We start from the raw sequence: 22,230 nt of genomic DNA, 5'->3' as shown, positions 1-22,230 counted from the left end.
CAATTTACCATTGATTATTTGGTTATGATTGGAATGCTATGCACTTGATTTTGGAACTGATATAATTTACAATGAAGCTTCAGAGGAGCATGTTGACTCTGAATATATTCCAGACATACCTCCTCCACTGCAAATAGTAATGCTTATTGTGGGGACACGAGGAGATGTACAGCCATTTGTTGCCATCGGAAAGCGTTTACAGGTTATATTCATTTTCTATTATTGTGGGGACAAGAGGAGACATAGAGCCATTTGTTGAGTAAATTAGAAAAACACAGTGACTCCAGTTTCATAATTCTTGGTTGCTTTGTTTGCCTTAATGGCATCAGGTTAACACAATGAAAAGCTGAATAGATAACTTTGATGTTATAAAGAAAAATGGGATTCGGGTTTAATTCCTCTCTTGGTTTCATTAAGGTTAACAGAACAAATATTGGTTAGAGAATATGTCAAAACAGCTCAAAATAGCTGGTAGATACAACTTTTCTTCACCCCCTGCCCCTACTTTCTTCTTGTTCTTGGTTGATCAGTGCTGCCTGAACTTTTATTCTGGCCCGATAATGGGTATAATATATACATACACACACACACACATCCACACATGCATGAGTGCAAGCGTGCACACACACACATACGAAACACTATCTCTCTCCGTTTCTTTTTTTTTTTGTAGAAAACGGGGGAATGATGTGGCCATTTGATTTTCACCCTTCTTTTGATCCCTTTTCTTCTAGGCCTTGCTTTCTGTTGATTTGTCTGAAAGCTGCTACCTTTAGTTGGTATTTTCGTTCCTATTACTTTCTATATGTCCTGCACGTAGTTTATGAGAGTTTGCTTCATCACTTCCTCTTTACATGAATAATATAACTGATATCATGGTGTTCTCATCTACTAAAAGTGGTTCCTTTAGTTTCCATACAGCAGACTTATCTGCTAATGTTCCATTAGTTTTATGTAATACATTCTTCGAGTTCCATATTAGTACTAGTTGTGTTGGATGTCATACTACCAAAAGGAAGTGATGATAAACTATTTCCTTGCTTTGAGATATAAATCAGTCAATGGCACTAACAAGCTGTGTGATGTATTCTGTTGTCTATTGTTTTACCTGTTTATATGCCTGAGAACTGAGATACTTTGTGACACTATCAGAAGTCTGGGGTTGCAAATTTGAAGTATTTAAGTCTGATATGATTTCCCTTCCTGCAGACTGGGGGCCAAAGATAGATGTAGTTGGCTTTTGTTTCCTCGACCTTGCTTCATGTTATGAACCACCAGATTCACTTGTTAAGTGACTAGAAGATGGTAAAATGCCTATCTATATTGGTTTCGGTAGTCTCGTGAGTTTTCCACTACAAATCTTTTCATTTGTTTGAATATTTAGTATAATGAAGCTTGTTATGGTCTATTCTTCTCGCACAAGTTCGATGTTCTTTTTGCTAGAAACTGTTTTTTTAGGTTGTGTTTGGGAACTTGAATTTGAAAGAAAGGATTTGAATTATAAAATTAGCATAAAGTTTGTGACTTAACACGTTAATGTGAATATTCTAAGGCAGAAGAAGGAACATAGGTTTTGTTCCATTATTGCTCGCTGAAAAGAAACACCCTATTTTTTTTTTTTCTTTTTCATTATCATGTTCTATTGATGTTGACCTTAAAATGCTCCCACCGTTTATAATATTTAACAGCCTGTTGAGGAACCTGAAAGAATGTCCCAGATAATAGTGCAAGCTCTGGAGAAAACTGGACAAAGAGGCATCATAAACAAAGGCTGGGGTGGTCTTGGCAATTGTAATCCCACTTGCTCTCTTCTCATATCTCATTGGTTTGATCTGAAAGTTTTAAGAGACTATATTCTTTGGACAGTTTATGGGTGTAGATATATAGCGCTTAATTTTCATTTTTTTTTACCAGTGGCAGAACCACAAGGACTTTGTGTACATACTGGACAATTGCCCCCATGACTGGTTATTCTCACATTGTGTGGCTGTTGTAAGTTGTAAATATAAACCTTGGAGCTCTCTGGGTAGTTGATGTGATCAGTCCTTTTTATTTCACTACTACACTTTATACGTACGGACAGTGAGTTATGTGAAACAATTGCTCCATTTTAGAATCTGTGAACTTGTGAATTGATATCCACGTTTTTTCCTTGGTGTGTTTATTTTGTTATTTTTTTTTCAATGATTTTGCACAAAGTTGTTATTGTCTTCTATCCCTATAGTAATTATCTTCAATTTCTTACATCTCATTTTCTATTTAAAACGACAGACACATACCTACACAATTGTTTAAATCTGATATTTTCTTTTACCATACAAATATGACTGTGTCGGTATTTTCTTTACCATATAAATATAACTGTTTAAATTTGACATCTCTTTTTACGATTAGATAATACGATACATACCCTACAAATATACTTATTCCAATCCGATATTTCTTTTCACGTTATAAATATAACTGTTCAAAACCCAATATTTTTTTATTATTAAAACACTCAATGAATCTCCTATATTTGACTTTTGTTACATTTTTGCTTACATCAGCTGTATACATCATTATATTCTTCCTTTTAGTATAAGCTTGACCTATTAGTTGTTCGCTTCCTCATATAATACCTCATCCGGAGTTTAGGTATTAATGTGTTTCGAGTGCTTGTTGGTTCTGTTGTTACATGTTTTTCCTCAGGTCCATCACGGTGGAGTTGGGAACTTGGGACTACTGCTGCTGGTCTCAAAGCTGGGGTAACCTGCCATCTCCAAGAGCATATCATTTTGATTGTTTCTCCCCTTTTTTAAAGTCAGTTTTACGTTTGAATAGTGTCCAACAACTATTGTACCTTTCTTTGGGGACCAACCTTTTTGGGGAGAGCGAGTTCATGGCAGAGGAGTAGGGCCTGCACCCATTCCTGTCGAAGAGTTCTCACTTGACAAGCTGGTTCATGCCATTCACTTTATGCTAGATCCGGAGGTAACATGATTTCTCTTTAGGCAATGGAAAGGAAGTTAAGGAGTAAAGCGATTGATGTTTGTTATTCTTCGGGTTTCATGCAGGTGAAATTTTGTGCTGTTGAGTTGGCGAAGGACATGGAAGGCGAGGACGGAGTAGCAGGTGCGGTAAAAGCATTCTATGAACATTTTCCCGGAAAATGGCGCGGTAAAAGCATTCTATAAACATTTTCCCGGAAAATGGAAAAAAGACGAATAGCTTAGGACTCCGATACCTCAACCAGGAAAGCTTTCCATAGGACGATGTTTTGGTTACACCCCTTAGTTTTGATTCAGAATGTTAAAACTATAACCCAAAAATAAGTACTAAAACACCATTAGAAAATTAAACTTCAATAAAGCGTCTAAAAGCAAAGTCCATAAAAATAACCGCATTCCTACTTGACTCCAACGACTGACTTGAGAAACCCGAGCTTCACATCGACTTCACCAAGATCACAACTGTCATTGGACAAAGACGCCGGGGGCTCAATTCCAGTGAACAGATAGAGAGCTTTCAATTCTTCGATGCATGTTTCTTTTTGTTCAGCTTTATACCCTACTATTGTTCTCAGAATATTCATCTGTTCCCAAATATTCTCCTCATGCTGTATTGCCTGCAGTCAAATAGTAGTTAAGGTGATCAATGTGATGAACTACCCTACATAACAGAGCTATATACATGCTCTGACAAGTTAATTAATGTTCAAACTATGACTGTTGTAGCAAGTAATAAGAACATTTCGATCAACTGCCTTCACATCCTATATTATTGATATAGGATCTTTATACTTTTCTGAAGTACGTAAGAACCTATCCAATAAAATACAAAATGAAGACCACATTGTTGGATCATAAACTTGATCCATTATGGGAGCCTAAACCCAAACCCAAACTAAATTGATGTCATTACTTACATTTAATTAAAGATGTCATTGCTTATATCATTTAATTAATGATGTCATTGCTTACATCAATTTAGTTAGGTGAGAGTTAGATATTTGTTGAATTTGTAATGGTTTAAATTAGTTTATTTGTGTGGTGTAGGATTGTTCTTGAGTAGTATAAATACCCCTTCCCATTTTAGTTTTAAGCATCAAGAAAAATTAAGAGCTTCTAAGTGAGTGAAGAAGCAAAGTCTTATAAGAGTGAGTTGTAGTTCTTGTTTTTGAGTGAGAGTACTCTTGTAATATTTGTTTGAGTTTCAATAAAAGTTGTTTGTATGAGTGTTTTATTTCCAACACACATTGCTCGCTTAAGGACATTTTGAAAGAACAAAATATAAGGATAGAAAATTCGGACCTCCTTATATATATATTAAGTAATAGTTACATTGATACGCAGCCTAATATTATTGATATGCAACCTAAATAATATTAGGCCTAACCTCATCAGAAGCGACATCAATGGCATTTTCTGCAGAAACTCGTATGCCTTCTGCTCCCTCGGCCTTTGTAGAAACAGGAAGATCTGAAGAATCAGAAGCTTCTTGGTGAACTGAATAAGTCGATGAAGGCCAACTTTCTGCATATGCAGCATTCAAGGATAATTATGAGAATCACAATCAACCTTGCGAACAAAAGCAAAACATGAAACAAGATAAAGCTGAAAAGCAACTATTGAAAAGTGCTACCTTCAGTGTTCACTTCTGGGGGGGAGTCCTGTAGACTATCTGTACTTGCCTTTCCTAACAGGCCAACCCCTTGTTCCTCGTTGATTTCTCTTTCGTTTTCATAGGAAAGAACCACATCTTCGTTCACCTTATTCAGTTGATAATTTGGTTTAACATCCTCAGCTTGTCGTCCTCCAACCACTGTATCACTTTCGACTGTAAGCCACTTTGCAATGCTATCATCCTGCGCTGTCTCACAAACTGACCCCATTGATTGAGCTCTTTTCTCAACATCCATTTCCTCAGATTTATTCCTCCCATCTCGGATTTTTTCTAATAATCCCCTACTCTCCCTCACTAACTCTTCGTCCTCTACAATATCAGTAGACTGTGTTACATGGATATCTGCCATTTTCATCTGAAACGGTGTTTCGTTCTCCATGTTGATATCATTCTTCCCATCTCCTTCAAACTCAACCACAATTTTACAGGCCTCCTCCATTGGTTGTTCACTCATACTTCCATCTTTAACATATTCTTCCTCGTTCGATTGTTCTCCAGTTGTCCCTATTAATTTCTCATTCTCTTCGACATCAATGGCCTGAAATAACTGTACAGGGACATTTTGAACATCAAGAGGTGTTTCCTTGTCATTCTCCCTTCCCTTTAGGTTACCCCGAGCACCTATAACCTTATCGTCTACTGGCTGTTCTGTCAAACTTTCTTCCATAAGGAGTTGTTCATGTTTCCTTCTCGATGTTCCTTCGTCCCCTTCCGACATTGTTAACTTGGAATCGACTTGTTCTTTTTCCACACCCTGCTTAACTTCTGCTGGATGGAAACTAGTACCCTCTTTTCTGTATCTTTCAAATGATCCTCTTTTAGACTTGGTCTTCTTTCTTCGCTTTCTCGGTGCATCTACATTCTCATCCTTCCCCATGTCTCTTGCTAATTCCTCTTTCTCATCCACATTTTCATATCCCAGCAGTGTTTCCTTCTCGATATTGTTGGCGCACTTATCGTCCCCCTCAACAAGAGCTTTAATGCCTGCTGGCTGTTTGTTCTGACTTTCCTCTATAATAGGTTGCTCTACTTCCAATCCTGTCATTTCCTTAACTTCCTCGAAACATTCGGATGTCCTTTCATTCAAGTCATCTTTGTCATACCCGGTTTCCTCCGCAATTTCATCTGCTTGTTGAACAGATTCCTTTCCATCATTTTCAGCCCCATTTTCCAGTGCCTCATGTCCCTTGTAAATCAATTCGATTCTATCCTCAATTAACTCGTCGTCGCCATTAAATGACTTACCATATTGCAACAACAATGGGGCAGGTGGCGAAGGCATCGGAAGTAACCAACTCATTAAAGTCCTGGTGCAAGCATAACTTACCAACAACACACCATAAGGGACAGAACAGACCAACCCAATGGCAGAAACAGCCATTATAGGAGGAAGAATAAGCGGTGCAGATGATACAACAATTCCAGTCACCAGAATTTTTCTACCCAATCTCACCACCCATCTTAGTTTTCCATCTGTTGATGATGATTCTTTGATTTCCCATTCAGATTCTGGGTCATCCATCCTAGAATCACTTCAACAAGCCTTAAGAAAATTAGGTTCTTGCTAAACAAAATGGAGCATGACAAAATCCAAAATATCTAACATTTTTTTTTTGTAGAAATCTGAAATTGTAACTAATTTATGGTGAAAATGATTCCCAAATCTGAAACTAAAGTAATAAAAGTATATGATTATTAGGATTCAAAAGGGAAGAGGAAAAAAAGGAACCTCAAAGGAAAGAGAAGAAACCATACCTGAGAATGGTAGATGATGGATGAATAGTTTGAAGGCATTGATGAGGCAGCAGCAGTAGCTTTTGATCGGAATGTAACGCATACACACGCAAAACGAAAAAGAGAAGAGCGTGTTGAAGATGACACGTGTTGGGAAATGAGAATATCCAGATGTCGATTTGCATGCAGAGATAAAGGTTCAGCATTTCGACGTGTTTGCACATCCTGTCAGCAATTTGTTTCGTTCACTTGTATATATATATACTGCACAACCTTCTACCATTCCCACAGAAGCAGCTATTGAATCGCACAAAACTTATAAAAAATTGTTTCTGCTAAATACATTCATGGATATGTCCGAGTGGTCAAGGTTACAAATTTGTATTCTGTCCGGCTACGCCCGCGCAGCTTCAAACCCTGCGGTCGAATTTTCTTTATAAGCAATTTCTTGTACTTTTCAAGAGAAATTAACGTGATTTTTTGTATAAATTTTATTGACGTAATATTCTTTAGGTTATTGTTATTGATGTGATATTTTATTATTTAAAATAAAAAAAAATATTATAAAATTTTATAAATAATAAAAATTATAAAATCAAATAAATTATATAATTAAAAAGTATAAAAATAATTATACAATTAAAAGAATCATTTTAGAGAATATTAAAATATGATATACGGAAGTAAACTTCACCTAAACTTGATCCAAAAAAAAGTAATAGAAAAATCGACCTATCTAATCAATTTCTATTAGATACAATTCTACAAAGTCAAGTTAATTTCGAGGTGAAGAATAGATATATTTTTAATTTTTTAGTAATTTAATTCTTATTTTTTATTCTTTAATTTTTTTAAATATTATTATATTTTAGATTTAAAATATTTTATTTTACAAAAAAATTAAATAAGTTCTTGAACTTTAAAAAAAATCAATTTGACTTTTGAATTCGACCAAAAAAATCAATTTAGTTCATCTATCACATCACCAACCATCGTGGACCATCACGTCAGCATCCTTGATTAATATTTTAAATAATTAATATTTTATAGTTAATTTCTCCTTATTCATTAACTTTTGTTATTTATTTCGGTGTTTCTACTTGTTTTCTATGTAAGACCCTTACTTCTAGAAATTGCACTTAAAAGACGAAGTTATACAGTTTTTATTTTTCCAAAATCATGGGCAACCTAGTGGGCATGAAATCGTGCATGAAAGCGCTAGCATGTAATCAAGTCAGCATCTTATAGAAGGTCCAGTCAGCAGTTGCGTGAAGACAAAAGACTTAGCCGCGAAATTCGAATTGAAATTTAAGATTTATCTTTAATTTTAGGATTTAATTTCAAGAATTATATTTTAGGATTTTTAATATTATTTTAGGGTTTTTCAAGAGACTATAAATACCCATCGGGGTAAGCCTGATAAGCTATCTCAGATTCAATTGTTCTTTCTTTCTCTAGTTTTATAAAAGTTATTTTTTTTCTTTATTTACATTTTCTTTATTTTTAAAATGCTAAGTATGGTTTCTACCATGCTTAGCTAAGTTTTTTAATAAGTCAAAGGCTAAAGTGATAACTCAATTCCTAACGTGAGGATTAAAAAGCACCTCATACACTTCGGGTCAAATTTCTCAATTTTCTGGAAACTAGATTGACGGATGATCTTTCTTAAAATCAAAATGCTTTCACTTTAAAAATAAATTTTAGCTTGGATGTTATTATGGTTTGTCGTTGGGATTATAGAATCAATTTATTTGAATTCCCTTGAACACACTTAGCGATAACACGCTAAGGGGAAATTGAAATCGAGTTCGACTTTCATAGAGAAAACATAATTCGAGTCGAGCTTTTCCAAGTGCTTTTAAAATGTTTTGAGTTAACAACGATAGTCACAGTTAATCCGAACAAGGATTGAGATTTCTAAAATAGATTTGGGAAAATCAATCACCAAAGAGAAAAGTGAGCTACAAGGATTGAACCTTGCAGACTCAAACCGGCATTTAACCTGAGGTTTTTAATCATCTTAAAATTTTAATTAAAATTAATTTTCTTTAATTCTTTTAATTTCTTTGCAAATCTTTCTGTCAAATACCCCCATTTTTACTTGTTATTTTCGCCCAGTTCAAGAATCAAAAGCAATCTACATCAATATCTTTCTTAGTCCATGTGGATCGACCCTTACTCTCTCTATATACTATTTTCTATTTTTGAGATTAAGGATATTATTTAACATTAAAATGACGCTTTGTCAAATTGGCGTCATTGTCGGGAACTTGGGTAAAAGCTATCGATCTTTGTTTTTTATTGTCAAATTATCGTTCTTTGTTTGGAAAGTCACTGATAATTAGATCTTAACATCCTAGAAGGTACAAGACCTAGAATTATTGATTTATCAGCAAACACCTAAAGTCTAAAACATTAGAAATACTATTTATGTTTGAATTTTTTGGAAAAATTGAATTAAATAGAAAGACTAGACTGAAAGAAAGGACTAAAATACCCTTGAATCGTAAAATAACCAAAATATTCCTAAAGTGTAAAATGACCCAAATACCTCCAAGCCCTAGAATGACTAATACCCTAAAGCTCCAAAATGAATAAATCAACATCGAATACCAAAATGACTTAAATACCCCCATGACTTGGATTGAGCAAATGGATAACTTCTGAAGATACCAGTGAAACTTTAAATGCGGTAACACCCTCGAGGTTTATAGAGTACGACCTAAGTAGGTCAAACATCCCTAATACTATTGCAATACGATACGCAATTAAATAACTTTTAAACACCTATTCGTAACCTCATGATTAGTCCAAATATGGTTCTGATGGTGATCAGTTTGATTCTACAGTACAATCAATTTTAAGAAATGAATATTTGTGAAGTTTTCTCTACCTACATACTTGATAAGTATTGTCTTTGCTGGGATTTTTACAGTGTAATTGGAATTGGAAGCCTATTAAGATGCTAGAAATTTGAGAATTTTGTAAATCGTTGCATACTCTTATGAAATTGATTTATCAAATTTCTCAAGAATTAAATGGCTAAAATGCCATTATAAGCTTGATTGATGGAATCACTTTAGTAATGTCTGAATCCTAAATAAATTTTGATGCAATAATTTCGGAATACCTTGCTAATATATCTTAATAATATGATCTTGATAAATCACTTCCTTAATGACTGACGAATTCGTTAGCTATCAAACCCCCTTTTTATAAGGATATCATTTCTGAAATTCAATCAGTTTGCAGATGTTTCGTATTCCACCCGCTATACTTGATAATTGCTAAGTACCTCCAGAAAATAAATAGATCCTCTAGTGTGTTCCTTGTGTGCCATATAATTTTTTACCTATTTTAAAATACGATTTTTTAAAATTACAGATTTACTGATGTATTGATTTACTTTTTATGAACTATGGCTACATGATATGTGTTCTCTGGTTACATGTTTTCACTGGATATATAATCGTTCCTAATTTATGGATCATGGAATCTACTGTTTATTGTATGAATCGATTATTGGGATATTTTTTGGGTAGGATATGGAGTATGTAGGTTCAGCTCCGATCAAACTGGTAATTCCTCATGCAGGTTCAACACCGATCAAGCTGGTAATTCCTTATGGACCTATGAAAACCCTTGGGTGGGATCTTAGGCCCAGTGAGCCTAGTGGTAAGACCTTATGGACCCTAATATACTCTTTTAGGGTGGCTCCTCTGTTGTGTGCATTAGGAAAGTCATTATGGGCCTGAAGGTATACCCATCAGGTGGACACCTACGCTCCGGGTAGGGCGAGACCTTATGAACCCAAGGTGATCCCTTAGGTTGGTACCTACGCCTAATGGGCCTAGTGTAAGTCCTTATGGATGAAGTTCTAGGGAACTGCATATCAGTGTTCAGTTGGAGGATATTGTTGTTTAAACTACTAATGTTTTAAAGGATTTGTACATATTTATCTATTTTGGTTGGAACATACTAGACTCCCAATTTCAATCTTCTAAATATGTCTCTCTCTGAATATTTCCTTCAGACTATAAATTCATGTTTGTAATTGAAGACTTAACTAATGAAATTTGAATTCACTGCTAGAATCTAATGATGATTGTCCAGTTAAGGAATTTTATGTTTTACCTTATATCCGATGGCCTATTGCATTCATATGGTAGTTATGTATTACTGATCTTCCCAAAGATCACTCTTTACTCACCATTTCAGGTTAAAATAATCGATCCAGTGCAACTATCAAATTTAACATTGGGAGTTCATTTTCTTGCAAAGTACGATACAATGTGTAATTAGGGGGCATATAGGTCACATTTGATTTTTTGTATATACTAAGTATGTAACTTGTATGATTTTAATTATGTTTGTAATATGTGAATGGTTTTCTGAACTTGTATTTTATTTATAATTGTTTATAATTTTACATGTTTTAACAAAAAAATTAATTTTCCTAGATTTTTATTGTGGGTCGTTCCGGTGACCCTAATGTGACACCTTAGATTAGATCGGGTCACCTGCATCGTTCTGAGGGTGTTACAAATAGGGTGAGTGAAGACTCTCACTGAATCACTGAAACTGGATCTAGAGACTAAGGTCAGAGGTCTCATCCTGGACTTGGATCTACCATTCAATCCAAACTCTATCCAATCCTCCTCGACTATGTTATTGGAGGTCTTCACGAACCCTGACTATCTTTGGCCCTATTGTTCAGGGTCTTAGATGGCCTCGTTGGCTTGGTAACACTCATGGAATGCCCCGTAACCTCACTTGACTATTAGGCCCTTCAACTCAAGACCCTTTCTACCGCCTTCTCTTGCTATGAAAATTGGGCAAAGACCTTGATAGGGTCAGTGGCTACATATAAAAGAATGTTGAGGCGTAGGCCCTCCCTGAACCTTCAACAATAGTGTTCCTCTGTAAAGACCATCTCTGGTGTGTACCTACTAAATTTGAGAAACTCTCGCTCATACTTCATCACTGAGGGATCCCTTTATGTTAAGTGTAGGAACTGCTCCCTTAAGTCATCGGTGTGAGCCTTTCCGATATATTTCTGTCTGAACTCGGATATGAATATCTCCCATGTCTGCCTCTCTGACTCTATTGCAAACTCTATCATCTCCCACCATTCAATTGCGTATCCTTTGAGTAGGGTGGTGACACACTCAAGTTGACCCTCTAGGGTAAAATGCAACTTTCTGATGGTGTGGAGAGTCTCCCTGAGCCCCTAATATACTACAATGGGATTATCATCCCCTAAAATATAGAAGTCAGTGGTCTTGTATTAGTAGAGTCTCTCTATTAGGGACTCCTAAGGTACTATAGTTGGCTGGACTGGGGGTGCTAGTGGGGGAGGTGGTGCAGTTGAGTTGTTGGGTAGGGACCTAACGGTCTGTTTAAGTATGGATGTGAGGTCTCTGAAGATGGACATCTTCTCAACCCTTACATCTATAGGTATCTCTAGTCTAAATATGGGACAAACTCATCGTCCATATCAACTGCTAGTGATGTATGACTTTCGGCTTTGTTATCTTGACTGTACGCTAGGTTATCCTCTATAGGTTTATTTTGAAATTACAAAAAATAGAGGTCATTATCGTTATTCCCATAATTATAGTACTCTTGACTCCTTAAAGGCATGTACATGTATAGACGTTAACTGACTCTAACTTACGAGTCCTAGGAACAACTAAACCCGACACTTTAATACCACTAAGTGTAACACCCTAATCCAGTCTTACCCAAATATCATTGGATCATGATATCACACGGGACCACCAAAGTGGCTAACCCAAAACATTTTCTTTAAAAATGAATTAAAACCATCTGATAAAATCTATCCATAGTAAAATAAATTAAAACATGGTAATAAAATTTACAAGTACGGGGGAGCTCTTAAAACATCCAAAATAATAATACAATACTGAGTTCAAATCAAAATGACTTATGACTGAATATATAAGGTCCATAAATAGTACATGCCCTCTAAGAGTAACTCAAGACATACTTTGAATCAGTGCTGAGCTGAACTGGAACTCCTGACGATGATGATGCTCCTCAACTGATTCTTGAAGAAGCAACATATGGAAACACATTTTAAATATTGTCCTTACGAGCTCAGTGCCTCAGTGCGTCAGCCGCCAGATGCGTGAGAATATCAATATAAAGTCTCTCTCTGGACTTCCTATAGTGGTACTTCTCAGTAGACACCAGCTCAGGTCATCAGTCAAATGAATAAACCGATCCCTCAGGTCATCAGTGTGGGCCTCACCTATGTACTTTTCTCTGAACTCAGACAGAAAAAAAAACTCCCCCCATCGAACGCTCGAGCTCTAGCGCCATCTCTATCGTCTCCCACCAATCAATAGAATCACCCTTTAACAGAGCGGTGATGCACTCGAGATTACCCTCAGGGTGCGTTTGGGTGGGGGATTGTGAGATTACTGGTAGGGAATATATTTTTTCGGAATGTGATTCCCCCGTTTTGATTGGAAATATTCCCAATCCCCGGTAATAAGCCATTCCCAACAGTGGCATTTTGGGGGCTTATTACCGAGAATGTGATTCCCCCCACTCCCTTAGGTATTTGTCATTTCTCGACGTTTTGGACTAAAATGCCCTTATAACAATTTTTTTCTAAAAAATATCCTTCTTTTGTCGTTGAATAAATTTTTTTTACGAATGTTAAATTACAAATTTATCCTTAAAATATTTTAAATTTAGAAAAAAGTCCATAATTAGAATTTTATATGAAGTTGAGTGGTTAAAATAAAATTAAATCCTTTCATTAAACCTATTTATCTTTTAAATTTTGTAAAAAACTTATATAAATTTTATGAATTTAAATTTTTTAGAGAAAATATATAAATTAATTATAGTAAAATTATATATTTTCACTGATCTTACATTCCAATATTTTCATTTGAATATTTAGAATTCAACTTTTTAAAAGAACAAATATATAATAAGGACAATTTGGTAAAATATATATTCCAATAATCTTTTATTCCTTTAACCAAACACTGTAATCTTACATTCTTGCTAAACGAACCAAACATAAAAAATACAACATTCCCAGTAATGTGTTAGGTAATGTTACATTCCAGTAATCCTATTCCCAGAGGTAATGCTACATTCCATGAAAGATGAAGTTGACGTAGGATGCGAAGGGTCTCACGGAGCCACTGGTCAACTGCCATAGAATCGTCCTCATATGATTCAAAGAAGTCGTGGTCTTGTAATGGTTGAGTCTCTCAACGGGGGACTCTTGAGTAGCTAAGGAAAGTGGAGCGGGTACAACGGGTACTCTAGGGATAGCCCTAACTATGTGCCTCAATGTGTATGTGAGGTCACAAAAGAATGTCACCTCCTCTGGGACACCCATGTTCACGGGGTATGGAGCAAACTCATCTCCAGTATCCCTAACTAACGAGGCCTCGTTCTCCTCATGACCCTTCTGACTATTTGCGGGATCGTCAGCCATAACATACGATTTCAAGAAGGAGAAATGAGTCAACATTGCTATTTCCAGACTTATAATTACGCTTGACACTCTAGAGGCATGTACTTATTGGATGCTTAATGACTCTAACTCGCGGGTCCTAGAAATGACTAAACCTAACGCTTTGATACCATTAAACGTAACACCCTAATCCAATTCAACCCGAAGATCATTGAATTACGTTGTCACACAAAACCACGCAAGTGGCTAACCATTTTTTTTAAAAATGTTTACTAAAGTATTGTCCATAAAATTTGAATTCCAACTAAGTACAAAATATAAGTATTTAAATACGGGGAGCTCCCGAAATAAGTCTCCAAATATGGTAATAAATCAAAGTACATAGTTTATGACTCAAATACAAATAAGGTTCTATGGCAGTACATTCCCTCTAAAACTCTTGAAACGTACTCTAAAGAAGTCGAGTCTGAAATCTGAGCTTTAAGAAAAGCTCTTCAACTGGCACCTACTGACCTGCGCGTGAAAACACGTTCCATACATTGATCTCACAAGCTTAATGCCACAAAAATAACCAAACTATACTACATGCATCCAACATATAAGCATGATACAGTAGTCATGAGCAAAAGCAACACTCAAGAAAAATAATAAGTATCATGGTGTAGTTTGAGGTCACCTAGCATCTCAGTACTCACACCCCTCTTTACTTATGACCCTTAAGGAAGACTTGGGTCACCTAGCATCAGTGTCTCCTTAACACTCGGGATATGTTCAAGTCAGCTAGCATCCACATAACATCCAACTAGCATTTAAAATGGCCAAGCACTAGATTGGATATATTTGAATATTTTATACACATAAACTCTCATATTATTAAGTAACTCAAGTGTCCTCGTCATTTCCTCGAGTATCAAACAAGGCTAGTTTTATGTCACTTTATTTTATAGCATTATTAGTCGAGTTTAATCATTATTATTAGTTTCTAAATTTAGGGTTTAAGTAATTGGGTAAATCAATTAATGGACCAAACTGAACTCATTCAAAAATGCTGAAACCAAGACAACATTTCATAACACTTTAGACCTCTATTGAATGAAATTCCACCTTTTTTCATTGGGTAAAACAACGAAGGGATCGGTCTTTTTTTTCGAGGGATTCATCCTTTCCCCTAAGGGATCGATCCTTTCGGTTAAGGGATTGATTCTCTTTGGTAAGGGATCGATCATTTCCCCCAAGGGTGCGTTTGGTTCACAGAATGTAAGATTACCAGTGGGAATAAAAGATTATCAGGGAATAGGATTATTGGGAATGTTGTATTTTGTGTTTGGTTGGTTTAGCAGGAATGTAAGATTACCATGTTTGGTTAAAGGAATAAAAGATTATTGGAATGTATATTTGACCAAATTGTCCTTATTATATATTAGTTTTTTTAACAAGTTGGAAAATATTTATATATTTTCTTTAAAAAATTTAAATTCATAAAATTTATATAAATTTTTTTTACAAAATTGAAAATATAAAAAGGTTTAATGAAAGGGTAAAATTTTATTTTAACCCCAGAATTTCATATAAAATTTTAATTATAGACTTTTTTTTGTAAATCTAAAATAGTTTAAGGATAAATTTGTAATTTAACCTTCATAGAATTTTTATTATTCAATGAAAGAATAAAAATATTTTTGAAAGAAATTTTTTTAAGGGTATTTTAGTCCAAAACGCCAGTAATTCAACAATACCTATGGAAATGGAGGTAATGACATTCCCGGTAATATACCCCAAAAATCCATTATTGGTAATGTAAGATTACTGGGAATGACATTCCCGGCCAACCAAATGGGGGAATGTGGATTACATTCCCATGGGAATCTCACATTCCCCCAACCAAACACATCTTAAGGGATCGATCCTTTCTGAAAAAATCACGAGATCGTCGTGGCATGCCTATTTGAGTCATCAAACTTTCATATAATTGTTTCTTTTGAATGTTATCATATCACTTCATATCTTTAAGATACACAATAAAACCACTTTCATGCCTTAAACCCCCATCCAAGTGCACACAAAGGCTCATACACACAACATGCATCAAAGCTTAACATTTTGATCTACAATAAGTACGAGAAAGTTAGAAATGTGTTACCTTTCACCTAAGAGCTGGTAGAACGACCTCAAGCTCAATCATGGTTCACCTTTTCATTGTTCTTCACTTTTGAGCTTTCACTCAATTATCTCCTAATCAAAAGCAAAGATAAGTATTATTGATTGGCTTAAAGATCTAAGGGAAGTAAAAATGTGATTCTAGACTCTTTGGGACGGGTTTAGAACTCCTAAGAGTCCTAGAATCTAAAACCCCCACTGAACCACTTACATGGCTCCATGGCTACCATGGGCAAACTCTACAGTTGAGGGCTTAATTTGAAGCTCAAAGGAAGACGATTCTGAATCTTACCTTCACCAAACCGAAAATGAACTGTTGAGCAACAAGTTTTTACCTTAAACTTGAGCCCAAGAAGAAAGATGAGATAGTTTGAAAGGAAGAAGACAATAGTGAAGGAAAATAGGATCAAAGAGCTCCTTTCTATTTTAGTGTTTTAATCTACAGTGACTTCACCATCCAATTAAAAAAAATCAGCCTTTTGACCAAGCTAGGGAAAACCACACTCCTAGTCTTTCTCCTTTGGTGTTCAACTCAAAAACACATTTTCTAAACCTTGTTGGACTCAAGCCTAACCCAAAATACCATTAATTGACCCAAAGCTTTTAAATAATTTCCTTAGCCCATTTAAATTTATTCAGATTTCACCTGAAACTACTAACCCATAAATCGGGGCGTTACAACTATGCACAAACACCCATTGGTTTCAACACCTGAAGAATAATATCGATATTGTTCTTCTAGTACCAATACACGTGCCCATAGTTACCCTGTTTTGGGCACAAAAATGCCTCCCTAACACTCTCAAACATCCTATTAAAATCCCCAAACATTATTAAAGTCTTATTAAGATAAAAAAAAGGTCATAATATGTCTTTTATCATGCTGAAAAACTTCAAAAGATGAAACTACCATGAACATGCTTTATAACTCATAAAACCTACCAAAATACACTTAATAACCTACATGTGGTAGATTTGAGTTAGTAATGAATTACCTTGAATGTCTAAATTTCTGAAAACACCCAAGGTTTGACCAAGAGTGAGCTTCTCATTTCCCCTAGCTTTGGAGCTTTCTCCAACATCTCTCACTATGTAAGAAATTAATACAAGGGTTACTAATGTTGTTGGAAAGCTTATAAAAGAATTCAAAATGTTTATTGATGTTTGAATCCCTTAAAAAATGAGTTGGATAACATATGTCTCCTAAAACCCCACTAAACCCCACTTGTGGTAACCATGTACATAACTTGTAAGAGGGGGCTTGAATTGAAGCTTGCAAAAGAAGAGAATGAGTTTCTTACCTTAGAATTTCCTTGTTGCACTTAGAAATCTATAAAGCTATTACCGTTTTCCAACTTAGGCTTGAGGAAGAAGATGAAAGCTTGGAAGAAGAAGATTACAAATGAAGAATGTAACGAAAAAGAGAAGGGTTCAGACATGAAGTCAGCACCCTTGATGAGATATCAACCTTTGAAATAAAAAAGGTAAAATTTCTCTTTTGATCCTCCAAGTTTTAGCCATCATTTAGAAAAACACCCATTTTTATCTCATGTTGGGCCAAAACCAAGCCCAAAAAAGCTCACTTGACCCAAACTTCTCTATAAGGCTAATGGACTTATCTAAACCCACTCGGATTAACCCAAAACTACTAACCCAAGATTCAGAACGTTACAAAAATATATTTTCTTGAATACAATACATTGAGAGTTTATATTTGCAAGTGTTTATTACTTGTCTTCAAAGCTTCTTTTCATTAAGATATTTTCAAGTTCTTTGTAAGAGAGATCTTCAAAATATGGTTTGCCTCTTCATTGTGATTAAGAGGGTTGCTTAGAGCTTATTATTGAGTTTGCCTAGTTAATTATGACTAAGAGGGTTTGTAGGACACTTATCCATATATTTCCATTATATCCATCATCATGATCATCAACTACACATCCATATCCACTTTATCCACAAGTTTACGTTACCACCTATATATAAGAGGGAAATTTTCAAACTAAGTTTTCATTTAATCCGTTTATCATTTTTTAATTTCTTTTTTATATCCATATTCCTTATTTAATTATATATATATATATCGTATTACATTCATTATCAATATATTTCTTTGCCTTTACATTATCCTTATCTATTTATTATCTTAATCTCTTATTTGTCTTAATTTCCAACAACCCTAATTCAAGCATCATCCTTTATTATCATCCCCCATATTCACTCTTTCTCTTTTTCTCTTTGATAGAGTCCAGAGCTTTCTAGTTTTGATTCTTCAATGATAACAACACCCATTCATCCGTTTCGCATCTCTATTAGTTCTACACTTGTCAACGCATCTTAAAACCCCATTAAGAAAATTGTGTTGAACATTAGATTGCACATTCCTCATGATATGCCATAAACACAATCTATGTTTTTCCTCGGGTAGTATTTTAGAAATGACATTTTCCATGACCTTATTTCTATCAGTAATAACAATAAATCATCTATAGCCATTTCCCGCTTCAATCAATTTTTATGACACCCACAAATATGTATCATTTTTCTCATTTAGAATCAATGCACATCTAAAGGGCACTGTGTTTCGATAATGATTAACACCAACCAAAAAAATGAACGGTTTGTTGTATGCATTGTACTTATAAGTTTTATCAAACTCAAGTACATGCCTGAATTTTTTATAGTCGACACGTGATATACTATCACACTAGAAAAACTTCTCTAAGTTTTCCAATTCATCCCTCATGTGCCTCACAAAAAATTATCAGATTCTTGTTTTTCCATATAAATACACCATCACTGTTGTAGCATCACTATCTCCCACTTCTTCTCGCTTGGTTCTCTATAGATAGTTGTACAAATCCTTTGGTAGAAATCCAAAATTCTCAATTGAACTAGCTTCATTCATGAAATTTTGCATCATCTTACTTGAGCAATTTCAAAGTTATGCATGCTCTTAATCTTATCTTCGTCTAACTTACTAATTTTTTTGGATGAATTACATACCTGATAAAAGCAATGCATGTTGGTTGAACCATTTCATGGCTATGTTATGTGTGGAATTTAGCAACTTTTCAATATTGATATTGTTCGTCAAATTTGAATTTAATAAGTATTCCACATCCAACTCTGATGGTCGATCTTTGTTCACATTTTCTATTTGATAAATTAATCCACCTTTCATCTCTATATCCATCCTTACAATACACAAATTTCTTTGAAATTATGTGACCATCGTTTCTACATTTCACTATCTGGTCAATTCGAACTTCAAAATCTTTCACTTTTGTGTAAGTATGATAAAATTGATTGCAATCATCTAAAGTCTTCCATTTCAACATATTCATATCATTCTCATCGTAATCTTTTAATTCTTTCCCAATCTTCATATATGCTTTCATCAATGAAGTTGTTAATTGTCTTCTCATCATCTATGTGTTTATCATCATCAACAACATAATCAATTTGTTCAAATTCAGTATAAATTTCACAATTTGATTCACTATTGTAGCCATCTTTATTTTGATTATGGCCATCTTCATCTTGATTATAACATATAACTTCTGTAATTTGAAATTTAGTTTCTTCATTATCAACCACTTCGAAAAAAAATCTATGATTAGGGAAAAAAATAAAGAAAAACAACATTATTATAATAGTGAATGGCAGGATAATTGAACTTAACACAAAATTCTAAAAATTAAAGCATAGTGTATCGGTAATGTACACAATAGTACCAGTACATGGTTCAAAAAAATCAGTAGCTAATCATTGTATTGATATGCATATAGAATCGATACTATGTATCCCAAGTATCCATACAACTAAAAAAACATACCGATACAACTTGTTGAAAGCATAGGTGGGCTCTCGGTAATTTGTATAACTCGTATTTTTATTGATATGAAGCAAAATACATTACAACAACATTACCCCAATATTACAATACTACAACACTAGTTGTGGCTTGTTTACAAACACAACCTCGCTATTCTAAGCTTTACTTAATTTTCTCTAGCTTTTCTAAGCTTTCACTCATATTCCGTCTCATACATTACATTAAGATTAAAGTACATATTTATAGAGTACATTAACCGACTTAATGAAGGATTTAGAAGATGCCAACTCTTACAAAAAATTCTTGCATAACAATTAAGGATTTCATAAATTGTTGACATGTTTCGTATTTGTAATAATTGAACTTTTCTTCTTTGAATAATTGGTGCCAAATGTTTTTTGTCGTTTCATCCATAATTTTTCAACTTTGCTTTATAGCTGTATTTTTCCATGTGATTGTTTCTACAATATTCTTCAATTTTCCATAGCATTTATAGTCACATTTTTTGACTTTCAACTTTCTAGAAATCAAGTTTGATTTCTAACACTCCCCCTCAAACTTGATTTTCCATTACGAGCTTTTCTCCACTTGTCATCTCCAATCGATTATTCATTTGTTATGAGACCACTCTTTGCAAAGAGACTGAATAATGAAACATTATTTAATTCATAATCGTTGTACCTCTTTGGTATTATTCTTTCTCTTGTGGATCTTCGAACTTCTGTGGAAGATGCTTCAGAATTTTCTATTATGTTGCTAGGATCGTTGTTGCAGCTTGACGACGATGATACATTTTGTTGAGGACCATGATCATCAGCTTGTTCATCTTGATTGATAAGATCATCATCTTTATCTTTATCTTTATTAAAAAAATAGTCCTTCAACTTTCTTTTCCTCTTTGCTCCATCACCAATATTCTGCTTCATCAAACTCGACATCTCTTGAAATTATTACATTCTTGGTAAGAGGATTATATAATCTGTAAGCTTTGCTTATTTCATTATAGCCAATGAAAATAAATTTTTCTCATATGTCATCAAGCTTCTTTCTAATCTGTTCAGGAACGTGGGCTTATGCGATGCACCCAAAAATCTTGAGGTGTCCAACTCATGGTTTCTGACCACTCCATGCTTCGTTTAGCGTCATATACTTTACACTTTTTGTTAGACATCGGTTCAATAGGTAAACTGCACATCAAATTGCTTCAGCCCAGAAATTTCTTAGTAGTTGCTTACATTTTATCATGCTTCTTGCCATGTCAAGAATTGAGCGGTTTTTTCTTTCTGCAACTCCATTTTATTGTGGCGTGTATCTAACTATCAACTGAAGGATGATGCCTTGCTCTTTACATAAGTCTTCAAATAAATTTGATGTATATTCACCTTCTCTATCCAATCTGATTATCTTCATATATTGGCCACTTTGCTTTTCCACCATTGCTTTAAATTCTTTCAATTTTTTCAGCACTTCCGATTTTTCTTTCAAGATGTAAATCCAACATTTTCTACTAAAATCATCAATAAAAGTTAGGTAGTACCTGTTACCGCCAAGCGATGGTATATCAAAAGGACCAGTTATATTTGTGTGTATTTTCTCCAACGGTCTTTGGGCACGCCAGAATCTACCAACTTCAAAGCTGTCTATGTTGCTTTCCTTTAATATAAGCTTCACATAATTGATTTGGAGGGTTGATCTCTGGTAGTCCTTTCACCATGTTTTTTATAACAACTTCAAACCAGAAAATCCAAGTTGTCCATATCTTAGATGCCATAACCATGAATCATATCTTGACATCAATTGTAAAGAGACGATTTTGAGTCATATCAACTTGGGCTATCAATTCTCATTCTTTATTTTTAATGGCAAGCGAATGATTCTTCATCTGCACTTTATATCCTTTTTCCAGGAGTTGACCAAGAATGATGATATTGCTTTTTAAAGTAGGTACATAATAAACATCTGAAATGTATTTCTTTTCACCATTTCTCTGAGTAATCATAGCTTTGCGTTTTCCTTTTACTTTTGCGTGCGAGTCATCTCTGAAAGTTACTCGCCCATAGAATGTTTCATCTAATTTCACAAACATTTCCTTTCAACCACACATATGGTTGTTGACACAATTATCAAGATACCAAATATTTTTCTTGAATTCTTCACTTCCTTTATAAGTGAGGAATACATGAGATTTTTCAATTTTTTCTTCTTCAATTGCTGCTATGTTATTTATTTCTTCTTGTTTAGGAGCAGATCTATACTCATAACTATAATGACCTTACTTATTGCAATTATAATATTGTACCTGAGATTTATTTCCTTGTTGATATCTGCCTCGACCTCGGCCTCGACCTCTGAATCCTCGTCCATGGCTTGATGT

At 34.6% G+C, this 22,230-nt stretch overlaps 1 protein-coding gene and 1 long non-coding RNA gene across 2 annotated transcripts; one reads left to right on the top strand and one right to left on the bottom strand.

The window, feature by feature from the left end:
* The first annotated feature begins 1,295 nt into the window (after positions 1 to 1,295).
* LOC120182840 lies at positions 1,296 to 1,955 on the top strand. Its single transcript, XR_005521875.1, has 3 exons — positions 1,296 to 1,340; positions 1,689 to 1,791; positions 1,915 to 1,955. It is a non-coding gene; the product is annotated as an uncharacterized LOC120182840 (long non-coding RNA).
* Positions 1,956 to 3,386: 1,431 nt separating this feature from the next.
* Positions 3,387 to 6,308, bottom strand: LOC120182931. The gene is made up of 3 exons (XM_039187750.1): positions 4,624 to 6,308; positions 4,378 to 4,514; positions 3,387 to 3,598 (listed from the first exon to the last, which is right to left on the bottom strand). Exons 1-3 carry the CDS (start codon positions 6,185 to 6,187, stop codon positions 3,389 to 3,391), a joined length of 1,911 nt encoding a protein of 636 aa, XP_039043681.1. The 5' UTR covers positions 6,188 to 6,308; the 3' UTR covers positions 3,387 to 3,388.
* Positions 6,309 to 22,230: the final 15,922 nt, after the last annotated feature.

Source organism: Hibiscus syriacus, unplaced genomic scaffold, assembly GCF_006381635.1.
Source record: "Hibiscus syriacus cultivar Baekdansim isolate YM2019G1 unplaced genomic scaffold, ASM638163v2 tig00112738_pilon, whole genome shotgun sequence".
NCBI classification, from domain to species: Eukaryota; Viridiplantae; Streptophyta; class Magnoliopsida; order Malvales; family Malvaceae; genus Hibiscus; species Hibiscus syriacus.
Note: the sequence above shows the minus strand (reverse complement) of the source record. Positions and strands in the feature narration are given on the sequence as shown.

Excerpts from the sequence above, each read along its gene's own strand:
- LOC120182931 (XM_039187750.1), bottom strand. The coding sequence starts at position 6,187 with ATGGATGACCCAGAATCTGAATGGGAAATCAAAGAATCATCATCAACA. Across the intron at positions 4,515-4,623 it reads CCCAGAAGTGAACACTGAAG|AAAGTTGGCCTTCATCGACT; the intron begins GTAGCACTTTTC and ends CTGCATATGCAG. Across the intron at positions 3,599-4,377 it reads TTGATGTCGCTTCTGATGAG|CATGAGGAGAATATTTGGGA; the intron begins GTTAGGCCTAAT and ends CAGGCAATACAG.